The sequence below is a fragment of the Puma concolor genome, chromosome B4, assembly GCF_028749965.1.
Source record: "Puma concolor isolate L17-30 chromosome B4, mPumCon1.1.hap2, whole genome shotgun sequence".
Taxonomy (NCBI): Eukaryota; Metazoa; Chordata; class Mammalia; order Carnivora; family Felidae; genus Puma; species Puma concolor.
In genome coordinates this window covers 133,011,853-133,029,045 of record NC_141673.1, presented here as the reverse complement: position 1 = coordinate 133,029,045, position 17,193 = coordinate 133,011,853, and the positions used below count along the sequence as shown (strand labels likewise).

Below are 17,193 nucleotides of genomic sequence, written 5' to 3'. Positions count from 1 at the left end.
TCATTCTTTTTGATGGCTGAGTAATTTTCCGTTGTATGCCACATCTTCTTCATCCATTCATCAGTCGATTTACCATTTAGGCTCTTGCTATAGCTTGACTATTGTTGACAATGCTGTTGTAAACATCAGGGTGCATGTGCCCCCTCAAATCTGTATTTTTGTATCTTTGGGGTAAGTACCTAGTCGTGCAGTTGCCAGATCATAGGGTAGTTCTATTTTTAACTTTTTGAGGAACCTCCTTACTGTTTTCCAGATGGGCTGCACCAGTCTGCATTTCCACCAACAGTGCAACAGAGTGCCCCTTTCTCTGCATCCTTGCTGACACCTGTTGTTTCTTGTGTTGTTAATTGTACCCCTTCTGACAGGTGTGAGGTGGTGTCTCATTGTGGTTTTGATTTGTGTTTCCCTGATGAGGAGTGATGTTCAACGTCTTTTCCTGTGTCTGTGAGCCATCTGGATGTCTTCTTTCGAAAATGTCTATTCATGTCTTCTGTCCATTTTGAATGAGGCTTTATTTTGAAAAACCAGAATGCCAATTTATGATTCTGAACTTCTGCTGGCTTATGATGCCAACCCCCTGCTCTCAGCTGTGCCATGTTTTCCAGCTCTTTGCCATACTCCCTTCGGTCCCCAAAACAGAACCGAGGTCGATGCCTCAGTTACGCATTTCCTTCATGCTCCTTGCTCTGCTTGGTATACGAGGACCTCTCAAAGCCAGCCCCAACTCTGTGGCTCCATGCTTCAGGACCCTTCAGTACAGTCAGGCTGAAATATTTACAGTCTTCATGAGTGCGTCTCCCCACTTTTTTTTTCCTCCGTCCAGCTTACAAAGACAGCTCAGAGGCAGCATCTTTTTTCTTTCAATTTTTATTTTTATTTTTATTTTTTTAACATAATTTATTGGCAAACTGGTTTCCATACAACACCCAGTGCTCATCCCAACGAGTGCCTTCCTCGATGCCCATCACCCACTTTCCTCTCTCCCCCACCCCCCATCCACCCTCAGTCCATTCTCCGTATCCAAGAGTCTCTTACGGTTTGCCTCCCTCCCTCTCTGTAACTTTTTTTTTTTCCTCTTCCCTCCCCCTTCCACCTGTGAGTGAAAACATATGGTATCTGTCTTTCTCTGACTTATTTCACTCAGCATAATACCTTCCAGTTCCATCCACGTTAAATTTTTTAAGATTTTGTCCACTCCCTTTTCCTGAGCCTAATTGTGCTAAGAAACTGTATGCTAATGAACAGATCGTTAACTGGTTTCTTTATCCGATTTAAGCAGCTACCTTAACCAGTATCTTTAGCTACAGGTTGGAGGTCAGCCATCCTTCAGAGGACAGAAGTGATGGTCTAAGGCTTCCACACCATTTTCTTTGGTAGAGGACGTTGGTTAGGAAGAGGGGTTTTGCTGGCCTCTCCGGGGTGGGGGGCGGGGGGGGCATTCAGCCTGGACTCCCATCAGCTCTTGGAAATAAGGAATCAGAAGGTTGCCCGTTGATGTGCTATAGCCGTATCTAATAATACATGGGACAGTGTGTCCAAACAGACGTTTGGAGACGTGACCACCCATCCTGTAACTAAATTTCCAAACTGGTTAAAATAGTCTTTCATTTTGGCCGACAAAAACTAAGTATCTCTCATATGGACCTTTGCATTATGATACCATGGTGTAGATAAGGAATAAAGCCCTCTTTTAGCTTTTAAGAACCTTATAATCCAGTGGTCTAAAGTATTGGGTTTAAGAGAGTGTTTCAAAAGTGTGACGTTCTGGAATATCCCTTCAGGAAATTATAGTAGCTGTAAGTTTCTGCCTTTGTCACTGTGATTAAACACTTCTCCATCTGTACTCGCTACACACGCCCCATTAACACGTCACCCACCACTTCTGCCCTCATTCCTGAAGAGCTGTGTTCCAGGTAGTTGGTGCATAGAGTTATGAATTGATCTCCAACGTGGGTAAAGCTCATAAATGTGGTTTGGGTGAAAGGCATTGGTAAATGCTTTAGATGTTACTACTGTTCTCATGCACTTGATTATTTTTAAATTGTGCATCCTTTTAAGTAGATTATTTGTTCGTCGTAGTCTCCATTATATCTAAGCAAAGCACTCACAGAAATTTCTAAAACCTTTTCATTTCTCTCTGTAGGTTGTTGTTTCGTAACATTTTATACAAGAAAAGCTGCACTTGAGGCCCAGAATGCACTGCACAATATTAAAACTTTACCTGGGGTGAGTCGGTTTACTTTTGTACCAAAATCACTTTATTGCTTGAAAATGGTCCTTTCAACTGAAGGTTCTAGTGGCAAAAATGACTTTGGTCTTTTGAGGAGTGTGTGCTAACCCTTCTGTTCCCCTGCAGTAGCCAAAGCAGCTGGCCGACCCATAAAGGAGCATTGGCATTAATGCTGATGGAAAGAGTTCTCAAATAGTATGTCCCCTGGTTAGAAAATCAGAGTGACCCCACTGCGCAGCAGCGGCCGCCAAAGAGTATTGGGTGGGCTGAGATTTTAAAAGGGGAAAAAAAAAAACCCGATACACACGACAGAAGCAGATGGAAAAGGAAAAGCTTTTACTCACCAGGAACCCCTTTTGAAATTTAGTCTTAGATTTTCCTTTGAAAGGGCAAAATGTACCCTGTATGGCCATAATATTAAACCTCCTCATGGTTTCTCAACAGTCAGTGGCGGTTAACAACAAAGTCAATGTTTTAATGCCTAATTTGTGACTTCGTGTTGATAGAGAACGGAAAATACAAAGCTTAACAATTTTTTGCCATTTCCTTCCTGGTAATATTGGACGATTAGTACAATTGACAAGAAACGAACTGATGCTGTATATAGCTGCTTCATCACAACACATTATTTCTGGGGTTTCATGGCAGTGTTATTTATTGCATGCTGGTATAAAGTTCCTGGGCTGTTTGGTGTTTTCCCCACTGACCCAAATATCAGTGATGAGTTCATTCAATGTCGTGACAATGTGCGTTGGTTATAATGAAGAAGGTGTGGTGAGCAGAACAATAATGATTTTATTGAACTCTGGTTTGATCAAAAGAAAAGAAAGATAACCCAGTGTCCCCGATGTTTCCAGGGCATAATTCTAGCTGTCGTTTTGTTGTCTCTGTAGACACACACGAACACACAAGCTCACACACACGCATTTGCTTAGCTACCTTAGATCCGTTGAAAATTTCATGGGATTTGTCACGGCAAGATACTCAAGAAAAAGTTTTCAAAACATTAGTCACCCGAAAGTACTAAATTATGAACCCTGGTCTTCAGTCACACCACTGTGGCTTCTCCCTTTCCCTTAGAGCAAATCAAATAGTGGAAGATTCAAAAAAGCAAGCATGTGATACCAGAATTCTCTGTCCCTATTTCACGACTTCTTCCTCAAACCCTTTAAGTGGTTTTATTTAGTAAGGCAGCTTTTAGTACATCTCAGTGCTTTGCTCCATGACTTTTAAGTATTATTTTTTAAAAAAATCTTTTTAAATGTTTATTTTTGAGAGAGAGGGAAATAGCATGAGGGAGACAGAATCCAAAGCAGGCTCCAGGCTCTGAGCTGTCAAGCCCGTGAATGGCGAGATCATGACCTGAGCTTGAAGTCAGACACTCAACCAACTGAGCCACCCAGGCACCCCTAACTATTATTTGAAATAATTTTATTATTTAAGTATTTATTTTGCTTATAAATGGCTATATTTTTTCCAATGGAAATTTTAGGAGGTTACAGTGTTTGGTCACATTTTCAAATGAAGCAACCAAGGCAAATATTTACTGGTTCGGCCAACTGTAGGATATTCTTGTTTAAATTTCTCAGTCTCCTGATCAAACCCAAAGGCTACTTTGTATTCCCGCTTTTGAAAAGAAATACTTTACAGTAATCCGTACACAAAATCCGTTCTAGGTATGTTTAAAAAAAATACTTGAGATGATGAATTTATTTAGCATTTAGGGTATATTGATGCCAAATCGCATTCTATTTTAAACTAATGCAAAGCTTGAGTAATTTGAATTCATCTGCTCCACTAAAACTTGCACAGCTACCTGTATGCCATCCTTATAGGTGAAGACACTCTCAAGAAACCCAGAGTCAATATGATGAGTGAGCCATGTTGAAAAACATACAAGGGACTAAGTCTGCCTCTGTTGGGGACATCTTATTCTGACCCTTTCTTAGCAAACAAGTAGCATCTTCCGTATTAAAAAAAAATTTTTTTTGGTGCATCTATCTGTTTTTCTCTTCCTAAAAATTCTACATGCAAAAGTCGGGAATGGTGATGTTGGAGACATGTTATTAAGGGCAAGAACTCTGGAGTTGGAAAAGATGGTTTGGGGATTGTTTCGGTTTTCTTTCATCCAGTTCAGTTTCATTTGCCCAATGACTTCGGGCGGGTTAAATGGAAATTTTGAGAAGACAGGTCTGATTTGTAGGCTGATAGCCTTCACAGTGCACACACTGTAGCTACATTTGACACTTCAAATTCGGTAACTGGGAACAGGGTTTCACATCTTGCATTTATGTATATCTTTATCTGATAAACATCACCCTGAACAGCCATAGGAAGAACATGAAAGTGGTTTCCTTTCAGCTGTGAGCTTTTGGTGGACAGGAGGCAGGGGGACCAGACATGAAAGATTAATGCTTATTTTAGGGGAAAAAATATTACAGGGTGCCTTGCTGTTTGATTACAAGCCTTGGAATTAGTCAACATTTCCATAATTCTAAACCAATATACACCTGTTTTCCCACTGTGATGTGAAGGCACAACTTAATTTAACAGAAACCCTGCTGTGCTAAATCTCTCATTAAATACCAAGTGAGTTCGGTAATTTAAAGTTGTAGCACTACTATTTTAACTGGTTGCCTTCATATTATGAAATTAATAAGAAATTAATGATGCACTTTGCCATATGCCTTCAATTTCTTTCTGAATAAAAATAAAAGGGATAAAGAAAAATGCATCACCAGCTGACACTTTAAAGCTTTTCTGGTTGTAATCATTTTTCCTGCGGATAAAGTCCATTAAAAAGGCACTTGATGCCTTTTTTTTTTTCTAAAGTATCCAAAACTTTCAGTTGAAAACAAGATCAAATAGCGCTGAGGTTTCCGCGCCCCACCCCCCCGTTTCATTTTCTTCTGCAGTTGATGTTATGTATCATAGGGAACTTTTATCATGCAACCAAACTTGATTGATATTTAGGGACCATCTTTGGGTCTTGAGAGAAAGAACTCAGTATGGCAGAGGACAAAGTGCTGATGGGACCGTCTGTTATTGAGTTGAATGTGTTTGCTCTTAGATTTCTATTGGAAGGCACCCTTCCTTCGTGCGGTGTACGGGTCATAGAGACCCTTTCCTTAGAGGACGGGTGATGAGGTGAAGGACCAGGGTCTTACTCAACAGTGCAGAGTCACTGAAGACACGTTTTTCACGCCATGTGACTAAGGAAGAAATGCTCGTCATAAACCTAGAAATACAGTATTGGGAATAGGGAGCAAATTCAACAGCTCAGCACAGGGAGAAGCAAAGACTGAGCCTCTGGATGGCATTTCCCTGGCGTGACCAGCTCTCCTCTAGAAATGGAGGCTTGACGCTTAGGCAACAGATCGCATCTCAGGCACGCTGCCTTATTTATTCCTGACATCTCATTAGATTAACAAAACGCTACTAATTATTGAGTGCCTACTGTATGCAGTAAGCTGCAGGCACTAAGCTGTGGCAGTTTATGCCTGCATGCCTGTCTGCCAGCCCTTGAGATGCCTAGTGAGTAAGACTTCCATCACCTGAAGAGAAGACCTTCCGTGTGTCTGCACAGGCAGAGCTTCTGGGGGAACCTGTGTGTTTCCTGCAGAACTGTTAGCCTGACTTTTTCTACAGCTGAGCCATCGGTGTTCCCGGACAGATTTTGGTTGCCTCTGCCTTGACAAGTTTGGCACGTTGGGCTAACACATAGCTTCTTTTGTTTAGGATGGCACAACCTAACTGGGAGAATTAGTCAATAGAAATGTCATCGTCTGCCATTGTATTGCCCAGAGAGAAAAATCCTTGTAGAGGCAACTTGAGAGATTCATTTTGTGTTCACTGACCTAATTTAGCTTAATTAAAAAATAAAGTGAAGACCTTAATCGAAACACAGAAAAACTACCACGATCTTTTCAATAATCACGTGTCCAGGACCAAATATCCCCATGCCAGTGACAGCACTGGGCCTTACGTTATTCTTTTCTCAAGGTCTTAAAACATATTGTCTCTCGCAGTAAGGCTTTCTGATTGAAAACCTACAGCAGTATCATTAGAGCATTCACTGTATAAATTAATTTAATTAAGGATGTAATAACAGAGAGGAATACAGTTTTGGAAAAGCTCTTAAATTTTAACAGCAAGGAGGAATCAGAATCTAAATGTCTTGTAAAATATTAATTGCAAATTTCTTCCAGACATTTTCTCTGCCTATGCCTTCCTCCTTCCTTTCTTTTTAGAATCACTACCAGTTTTATTAAGTGCAGTTTATATTAAGGTGTTACTTCCCTAAGAGAACATTTGTTTAGAGCATTCCATTTCAGCGGTGGCTTACCAAAAGGTGTTTTATAAGAACACTTGGAGTGTGAGCGAGGGCTCCACGTAGATTGGAGATATAAAAACAAATGAGGCTGATCCAGTAGGAAGAAGCTGTAAATAAAACTGCCTCTTGGGACGGGTGTGTTCACCCACAGGAAGTGAATGAGCCCCTTCTTGGCTTCCCTGGAAGGGATCATTTACCTACGCGGGCAGGCACTCTCCTTCCTGCCAGGCGGCCTTCCACACAATTCTCCATAGAATTGTCCCCCTGTGTCCTTTAAGAGCAGAATGCTGGGGTTTAATATTCTTCCAGCAGAACAGCTTGGCTCTCACTGGGACCAAATTCAATTGGCCCATTGTAATGCATTTTGAGGTACTCTTTTTCTTTGAACCACCTCTTCTAATTATTAATACGTATTTAATGCCTTTGTGCTCAGAGCCATGATGATTATTTTATCATCACCATCATCGTCATTATTTCTGTCGTAAAATCCCTCCAACCCCATCTCATCGTATCATGAAAATCGTGCCCCCCACCAAACCATCTCATTTGAATCCAAGCCTAACTAGACCAGGCTAGATAAAGTTTTGTCTCAGATGCCATTTATTTAGAACAGGAAGACACGGCCAAAATGTCTACATAAGCAGAGTTAAGTCTTCAAAAGCATGTTATCATGTAGAACAGAGCATTCATACACTCGTTCATCAAATATCTACTGAAATTTTTTTTATTTTAAATGTTTTTATTTATTTTTGAGAGAGAGAGAGACAGAGTATGAGTGAGGAGGGGCAGAGAGAGAGGGAGACAGAGAATCCAAAGCAGGCTCCAGGCTCCGAGCTGTCAGCACAGAGCCCGATGCGGGGCTCAGATTCATGAACCGCAAGATCATGACCTGAGCTGAAGTCGGACACTTAACCGACTGAGCCACCCAGGTGCCCCAGTATTTACTGAATTTTTATTGTTTGCCAGGAACCGTTCTGGGTACCAGGGAATACAGTAGCAACCATGCTGTTTATAACTGAATCACCCAAAAACAAAGCCAGCCACCATGCCTGTACTTGGTTAAGGTTTAATAACTAGCTCTTGGATATTTCATGCCCAGATGAGCTACTTTCATAAAGTGTTTCCCAGGGAGTCCACCTTTGTTCCCAAAAATGGCACCTTTGCCCACACATCTTCCAAGTGCTCCAAAATAGAGGGTGAATGTAGATTTGCTGTGTTGTGCACTCCTGTGTGTGTGTGTGTGTGTGTGTGTGTGTGTGTGTGTGTGTGATAGAATTTGTATCCTCTACACAGACCCGTATGTATGTCTCTATATACTTAAGATGGGCATATATTCACACACATCCATATGTGAGTATTAATTCAGCCAAATAAAACCAGGAAGATATAGCTTAAAATCCCCCCCCCCTTTTATTTGGCCTACCAACATATTCTTAACTACTTTGCAGTCACCTTTCTTATATTAGGCTTTGTGAACTATGTAATTCTCATGTTTGTTTGTCTGTTGGTTGGTTTTTGCTTTGAATCGGGATCATGGCTAATTCATAGTGCATGTGTGAGGGTACTTGAGAACCACCATTTAATGGTGATAATCCCTGCCTTCCACCTCCTTAACAGAAGAGTAGGCGCCGAATGAGATAATGTATGTAAAGCTTTCTGAGCCCCTGAAGAAATGTGCTTAGAAGACATTGTTTCTACTTGACAGATTCTGTAGGTGTGAACTCTTCTGGGGTTGCAACCCAACATATAAAATGTGTGTGCTGTGGAGTGTGTAAATCGGGACATTTGGTGTGCATTCTTCAGATTTGCATTTGCGGGACTGGGCCTGGGCTGAAATGTTTGGCCTTCCAGCACTTCCCCAAAGCAACTATTCCCCTGCTGTCGGTGCTGTTTTAGCAGAACACTTCGTCCTGCCGAAATGAAAGCTAAACAAAAAGTGAGGACTTTTTTTTTTTTTTTTTTTTTTTTTTTTTAAAGTAGGCTTCATGCCCAGAGCAAAGCCCAACACGGAGCTTGAACTCACGACCCTGAGATCAAGACCTGAGCTGAGATCAAGAGTCAGGTACTTAACCGACTGAGTCACCCAGGTGCCCCAGAAACTTTTTTTTTTTAAGATGACCTTGTAAGGGACTATGATGGAGAGTGCCATGTTGTGCCTAGAGGGCAGCCCCCCAGGGCTGTAGCCACCAACAGGAGCTAAGCCAGTGTGGAGGAGAAGCGCTCAAGCTGCAGAATCAGGCCCACATGGGATTCAGGCAGGCATGGCAGGGGTGCTGGGCTGCTCATTGCTTTGGGCCTGAGACAGAAAGTTGGAGGATGAGGGCCGCCTGGCTGGCTCAGTCGGTGAAGCATCCGACTCTTAATTTCGGTCATGATCTCGTGGTTCATGAGTTCAAACCTTACGTTGGGCTGTGTGCTGGCAGTGTGGAGCCTGTTTGGGATTCTGTCTCCCTCTCTGTGTTCCTCCCCTGCTCACTCTCTGTCTGTCTCTCTCAAAATGAAAAAGAAAGAAAGAAAGCCGGAGGATGAAAGAAACTCCAAGCCCAGTGGTTCCCAGTCTGGAGGCCAATCGCAAGGGGTCTGGGAAAGCATATTTTAATATTTCACAAAAGGCCACTGGAAGTAATCTGTTTCACCCACCGTAACATTTTACATGCCACCTCAGCAAGGCTTCTTTTGCTTTAGGCTGGCAGCCAGTCAGGTCAGTAGCTTTGATTGGCAGTTATTGACCTATGGCTTTGATTTTAACCGTAATAAAAAGCTAGTTACTTTTATTTATTTTGAGAGAGAGAGAGAGAGAGAGAACACGTGCACAAGTTGGGGAGGGGCAGAGAGAAGGAGAGACAGAATCCCTAGCAGGCTCTGTGCCATCGTCATCAGCACGGAGCCCAAGGTGGGGCTTGAACCCACAAACCGTGAGATCACGACGTGAGCCAAGATCGAGAGTCCGATGCTCAACTGACTGAGCCACCCAGGCACCCCAAAAACCAGTGACTTTTAAAATAGGGCCCGCTCGATACAAGGAAATCTGTGGGAGAAAATTCATGAGGGGTCCTTACTGGTGAAATGTTGACAGTGACTGAGCTGAGCGGCCCAGGTAGCACGGGGTTAAAACAGGGAGCAATTACACCAGTTTTTGATAATGAGGTTTCCGTGGAATGCCGTGCAGAGGCTCAAGTGCATTCCCTCGTCACCAGGACTGTTGTGAGGGCTTAGGAAAGCATACGTGCAACCTACGTAGCCCAGGGGCCCAGCCAGGGGTGCACAGTTGCCCTATGTCATTGAGCAGCACCGTGGTCTCATTGGTAATGTATGAGGCCACAGTAGGATAGCACAGTGGCAGAAAGAAACAAGAGTCGGATTTCAGAGGTTCTCCTTTCTCTCTGATATCCCAGGACTACATTGGGAATATTAAGTTCACTTATTAGATCTCAGTTCTATTAGAGGTTGATAAGCTTTCAAAAGAAGATTGTAGGGAAAATCCATGAATTGGATTAAAGGTCTGGATGGAATTGCATAGGAAAGGACTTGTGACAATCAAATGAAAGGGAAAAACTTTTTTCGAAGAGTTTACTTTTAAGTAATCTCTACACCCAACATTGGGCTCGAGCTTACAACACCAGGAGAAATGTTTTTGTTTTTTTTTTAAAGTTGGAAAGTAGTCCAGATTTTTCCCGGGGACTATGCGGTCCCCATGAGAATTCATCACCTGAAAATATTACTGTGGTGCCGGACAGACCGTGAATCCATCACATGTGGGGTGGGCACAGCTCAGGGGACGGTGTCCAGTAGAGGTGGGCTGTCCAGTTCTTCAGTCTCAGGCTCCAGGCCATGAAAAAGTATGTGACGAGGGTGGGTATGGAGAGAGTTCTCCCAGGAGCCCCAAGGTCCTTACCCACCCACCAAGACACGGAGAATGGCTGAGCTGGGGGACGGGACATGAGGATCAGAGGGAGTCTTGGGAACCCCGCCTGGGCCACATCTAGGTTGGTGAGCGCAAGGGAAGCAGGCTGGCCATGGCCACTGGGAGGCAAGGAGGGAAGGAAGTTTCACGTATCCTTTGCTCATTTGAGCCATAGACTGTGACCGTACACAGGTGCTCAGGAAGTCTCATTAGTATTGTGACATAAGCTATTGAAGCTGTTTTGGTAATGAAGCAGTACCTCAGGACCATATCGTTACGGCTCTCCCTACCCAAAGTCTCCAAGATGAAAAGATCATAAACAGCGCCTGTGGGAGATTGCAGAAAAGGGACACCACGACAGATGTTCTCTTTCACGTTTTTTATTGTTCCTGACTGTCATTTCTTCCCACCAGTAGTCAAAACGCATATTTGTCCTGTCATCCCCTTCCCCACCTGTCATTAAGAACTCTTGAAAGCCCTTCCTGTCTTCATCTGCAAAAACGAAATGGTTGGACTCAGTGGTTCTCAGAGTCCTTTGCAGTCTCGTAGGACCAGTCTTCCTCCCGTGCGTTGTCTGCGGTAATGTCCTGCTTAAGGAAAAACATCTCTCTGTACATCTATCTCTCTGTCTGCCTGTTTATCCAAGTGGGTAGCCAGGCAGACAGCTAGGACTTGACTTGCTTCAGGTATCTGTTAGTAGTGTTAGAGTTACACTTGACCCTTGAACAACACAGATTTGAACTGCGTGGGTCCACTTACAGGTGGATTTATCTTTTAGAAACGCAAAACTGTAACACGTAGTTTCTCTTCCTTGTGATTTTCTCAATGACCCTTTTTTTCCTCCAGCTTACTGGATTGTAAGAATATAACATATAATGCAGAGAACATACAAAATATATGTTAATGGACTGTTGATGCTATGGGTGAGGCTTCTGGTCAACAGTAGGCTATTAGTAGTTAAGTTTTGGGGGAGTCCAAAGTTACATACAGATTTTTGACCACACAGGGGGTTAGCGCACCAACCCTCGCATTGTCCAAGAGCCATCTGTACCTTACATAGACTCATCTGGCCCGTTCGGGGCTTGGCTTCCCACTTTGAGGTTCTCTGGACATCTGCTTCCCACTCCCCTCTGGCTGAGAACCAACAGGGAGCTGAGCACTCGTAATTTTTTTCCCAAGGAACAAAGAAGGAGGGAGAGGCGATGAAGGCTTAACAAGTCCATCTAATTCCTTGCTTACAGCCTTGGTTTGATAAGTATGGGTGTTTAACCTAATGAGGTTTCGGGATTTTTGGTGGATTTCTTGCATCTGTTTGATTCCTGTCCCCAGTTCACATGGATGAGTGAATCGCCTGTGTTTGTAGATGGCTTTATGGTATTCTTTGTCATCCCTTCTAGAAATATGTCAGGTGCTGTATTGACAGTGTTCAACTTGTTATATGGAGGACACTGGGGCACCGGGAGATTAAATTAACTCCTCTGACCTCCACTAGCCAACAGTGACAGCACTAGAATTAGAAGCCACCGTTGCTAAAACTCCCCAGTAGCATGGCCGCCTACCCCTGGCCCTGCCCCTGGATCAGGCATGATGTCCACCACGTCTTAGGGGGTAGGGAGTGGGACCTGGGTCGCCAGCACAGCACAATAATGCAAATCACTGCAAAAGTGTCTATTGATGGCCCACGTATCAGGCCCCACGTGAGGGCTCTGTGACTATATTTCTTTGCATTGTCACAGCACCTCCACAAGGTCTGTGTCATATGGCCCTGTTGGCTGGTGAGGAAACTAAAACTCAAGAGTGACCTGTCTGGGGTCAGACAGCTGGTGACTGTGAGTCTGACCTCGGACGCCAAGGGCCCCGCCGTTGGAGACCCCCAGGAGCAGGTGTTCTCTCTCGGCACTCCCACTGCCGCATGGATAAGCTCGGGATGCCCACGTTTGCCCCCTTTGGAGCTGTCCTGAAATCGATCTAAATCCTCAGCTCTTTTACTCCTACAACTAGCGGCGTCTCACGATGCGCTCGCCTGAGAGGCAGGGCGCCCGGGTCCTGGTGCTTCGCTAAGCAGGCCTCCCCAGAAGGCAGCTGGCGCCCAGAGCCGGTCCTGATGCCACATGGGGCCCGGGCACTGTGCTGTGCAGCTTTGCCAGAGATGCGGAGCCCTGCCCTCTTGCCCAGCCGGAGACCACTGACGTCGCTGGGCGGGTGTGGCCAGGCATTTGCTCCTGTCTTGGGCTGGAGGCTCCTGGTCCCAGGCTCTCCAGGAAGGAGCTACAGATCAAAGGCAGTCACTCTTGTAAGAGGAACTGCTTTGCAAAAATGATTATAAATGCAACACCTTTCTTCAGAGGAGTGCAGCTTTACCAACACCATCTCATTAACATTCATGTTATTAGGGCGCCTTGCTTTATCTGCATCCCCAGGCTTTCGGTCCCAGTCCCCAATCTGCATCCTAATGCCCCGCTCTGTCCAGCTGGCCTCCCCGCCCCCCATCTCTTGGCTCTGTGTCCTTCCGTAGGGGAAGGGCAGAGCGCGGCCCGGCTCATCCTGGAAGATCGGGCACGAACCCTGTTACTCAGCACACCAAGCAGGAAGCGGCAGGACAGCCAGCAGGCTGCGGCTGGGCACGAGGACTGGGAGATAAATAGGAGTTCTCCGCCCTCCATCATCGCGCCTTGCTGCCCCAGGAGCCCTGACGCCTTTCAAGAACAGCTGAGCCCTACCCCCTTATCTCTGCTTCTGGAAACGGGGAGCCAGACCCCGTACCACAGACGAGGGCACCAGGAAACCAGTGAGCGCTGCACATGGGGTCTACGCGGCCCCCTCAGCAGCCCCACGGCCGCGCTCTCAGCCGTGCTCTCTGCCTTGGCAAAGTCAGGGGCAAGGACACTGGATCAGCGCAGCGCTTTTCCTCGTGTCCTGGGAGCTCAGGTGCCCTTCTCTCTCCGTCCCCAGCCACCCACCTGCTCTGTCCTCTCCCTTGGTCAGGAGGTGAGTTAGGACCAAAGGCTCAGTGTTGACTAAGACATTTAGGGTAAACCACGTGGTTAATTCTGTCCGGTCGTCGTGCTGTCATTGCTGTGTTGATGTGAATGTAGATATGTGGGCATGTCTTGGAGACTTGGTGGTACATCCCCCCCAACCCCCAGTGGCCTGGTCTTGGGAGCAAGAGCCGGGATGCCGTGTGACAGCATGTGGGGTTAGACCGAGACTTCTGTGATCTCTGGGCCACCAAGTCCTGCCTCGGGGGCCAGAAGGCCCAAGTCAAAGTGAAGAACAGGTTCCCTGGAAACTCACCTCCACCCTGAAGACTAAACTTGGGTGACCGCAGGCCACTAGGGTATATTTCAGTCTGTCAGATTCCACGCTTTGTGCGCTTGCCCACACATACACGGTTTTTAATTTCTCTAGAAAAGCATATATTTAAATTTTTTTTTTCAACGTTTATTTATTTTTGGGACAGAGAGAGACAGAGCATGAACGGGGGAGGGGCAGAGAGAGAGGGAGACACAGAATCGGAAACAGGCTCCAGGCTCCGAGCCATCAGCCCAGAGCCTGACGCGGGGCTCAAACTCACAGACCGGAAGATCGTGACCTGGCTGAAGTCGGACGCTTAACCGACTGCACCACCCAGGCGCCCCAAGAAAAGCATATATTTAAATGCAAACCGGGAAACTGTGCCAGATGCTTTGTGCTGAGTGGTGCGTGAGGTCCAGTGTAAGCAGACCGGCTGTCAGCAAGTCCTGTAGACCAGGAGACGGAAAGCTAACTGCTGTCATTGCCCGTATTACTGCAGGCGGGTGTAAATTCAGAACAGTAGTTCTAGAACTCCAGAAGTATCTCTCTGGCAAGTTCTGGTTTTGTAAATGTTCTCTCTACGTGACTGGTATTTTTCAGTGACTTTTGGAATTTAGATAACTTTAACGGAATAGCAATAGATGTTTGATTAATAAAACTAATTGTAATAGTCAACGTGTACCGAGCACTTACTGCGTCTTGGGCACCATGCCAAGGGTTTTTATATACGCCTGAGCTCACGACCATAATAAAAGGCTAGATAAATAATAAGACAGAGAGTCATAATTTGTTTTCCCGCTCTGGTTGCCTTTTCAGTGAGAAGTCTGTCATTCCAAATTTAAGGGCATACTTTTGGCCATTAGAGGAAAAATTCTCTAACAAATCACTGAGTGTCGCTTACGTCTAATAATTGGCCTCTTCCATCCAGATACAAGGAGATGTGAAAGACAACTGCCCTCAAATTCAGCTTAACTTCACCTGTAATCCTACTCCGTTATGAGTGTCTGATGGTTTTTACTAATATTTATAAGCCATCATTTAAATAGGAAGAGGCGCTTCAGCCTAGATTTGGATGAGTTGTATCTTAACATTTCTTCGGCAGCTCATGGAAGGCATTAACTATAATCACAACTCCTACAAAAAGTCATTACGTGCCTCTGAGGCATTTATTAGAGAATCCTAATCACTGTGTTGCCCAACCTGTCCCTGAGTCAGCATTGCCCAAATGTAAAACCCCTGGAGGTCATTAACCAAAACTAAATATCATCAGTAAGGAAGATCAGAGTCCCAGACCTAGGAAATCCTGGGGCTAATCTCAGTAGATTTCTGTCTAGTTGAATGCGGTTCTCTGGGTCAGCAGAGGAAGAGAGGGCATGCTGAGGAAAATAGACCCTATTTCGTCAGAGGTCATGGACTGTGGAAGCTAAAAGTTTTTTTTTTTTGGAGATAGTACTGCTGCCCTTCAGATGACAGATGAGGAAGCAAAAGCCCAGAACAGTTCGGTGGCGAGGTCAGGATGGGACAGCAACATGTATCTGCCGACTCCCAGCCTCTTGGTCTTGTCAGCGTCTCAGGCCCCCGTGATTTCTGTACGAGATTATGCCAAACACGTCACTTAAAGAAGCAGCGGTTCAGGGCCCCTACGACCCATCTGTCAGTGACATTACACTGTATGATGTGAGGCCACTGAGCGTGGTGATTCCTTTTCTCATTTCTACCCTCTGAGAAAAGACTCTGATAGTCATAATATTCTTCCTGGCCATTTACCTAAAATGACACAGGAACTAGACAAATTTTTACAGAAGGGATGAAGAAAAAACCAAAGTGGTCCTAAGTTTGAGTCCATTTGCATCTAGAGCTAGTTCTGTGATTAGTAGCCCCGACTGGGGAGCTTTTGAAATGACACATGCCCAGGCCATGCCTCAGGCAGATTAAAGAAGAATCTCTCAGGGTATTTTTAAAGCTTTCCAGGTGATCCCAGTGTTCAGGTTCGAGAACCACTATTGGAGAACGACCGCCATCAGCCCCAAGAGTAAGGTGGTGGCGATTAACCTGTTTCCTCCTGCTCATCTGGCTGTGCGGGAGCCCTCGCACCTGCTGATGACCCTCCCGCAAGTACAGGTAGCCTTGCTGTTCAGAGCCTGGTCGGCGGCTAGCAGCCCCGGAACCGTCAGGACTGCGTTCGTTGTGCTGACTCTCGGGCCTCTCCCTGTACCCGGATTTGCACCAGATCCCGGGGACTGTGTGTGCACAGCACAGTGCGATGGCCTGTGTGCTGGCGGGAACAGTCCTCACCGGTACCGCCATCCTGGGAATCGATCACAGTTCGCTTTAAAGACCACACTGACTGTGTGTGCACACCTACCTCCCGCAGCAGAATCGATAGGTTTCCTCGGTGCTCAAGAGGGCAGAGCTCCTCTGTCACTGCAGATGCTGCCACCCTCCCAGATTTCCTTGCAGACGTTCTAAAAGGGATCTGGGTGACCTGAGCATCTGGGACAGGTCGGGAAGGAGGTAAAGCTGCGAACGGCATATGAGGAGGTCTTTTGTTCGCCAGTATCTTTGTGTGGGCAACTGTGTGTTTTCCGTCCCATCAGCTCTCAAAGACCTGCCAGAAAATCTCACATGAGTGAGACTTACGTAGAATTAATATGTCCCGGGCTGTAAGAGGATGAATGGAGTTAGTGCTATTTTTAGCACAGTTTTTTTCTGGCCAGAATAAGCTAATTCTAGAGAGGAGCAATTTTCTGCCACACAGAGTTCATCTGTAATACTCGGCAGCCGGGTCCCACCTTGCAGAAACGGTGGGCGTGCGGAGTCCCTGCTGGTTCATCCTCCATGGACCTGCGCTTTCTTCCTAGGGAAGCAAAGCACTTCTTATCCTGTCCCTCTCCATAGCCACCGCTTGAGAGACTCTGGCTGACAAAGAAGATTTCACTGCCACAGGCATGTGAGGGTAGAATGCACTGCCTCCTGAGAAGAGGTACTTTATAAACACATATAATACATGTGTTAATTTGGGAGGTCTACGAAGAATGTCACCTGTCCTAAATAGTTGTGAGATTCCTCTGGAGTGGGTTCTGGCATTCCATCCCTACTTCTCGTGGATCGGGAGACGTGTTTCACGTGTTGGGTGGTTCACGATCACTTGAAATACAACAGGCACCCCAGGGGCAGTCTCTAAGCACAGAGTCATTTGTTGCCACGAAAACACTAAAACCTACATGGCCACCGTTTGCCTGAGTCACACCGTTGTCTGTCAGACCAGCATCAAAGCGTGAGCTGCGGCTGGTTAACTGAGTAGGAAGCAGAAGGTGAACAGAGGAGCCAGCTGGGAAAGGAGGCCAAAGGGGCAGGACAAGAGATCAGTGCCCCGTCCCAGGAGGAGGACACGTTCGGGGTGTAATACCTGCTGATGGTGGGTTAGATCTG

General features: G+C 45.7%; 1 protein-coding gene across 14 annotated transcripts in view; it reads left to right on the top strand.

Annotated features, from left to right (window-relative positions):
• The window catches only part of CELF2 (CUGBP Elav-like family member 2), an 830,774-nt gene that overhangs the window by 716,767 nt on the left and 96,814 nt on the right, over positions 1-17,193 (top strand). For all 14 annotated transcript variants that reach the window (XM_086714978.1, XM_086714986.1, XM_086714987.1 and 11 more), the window contains one exon: positions 2,144-2,226. In XM_086714978.1, coding sequence (XP_086571104.1) covers positions 2,144-2,226 — 83 coding nt within the window. The remainder of the gene's footprint in view (positions 1-2,143; positions 2,227-17,193) is intronic.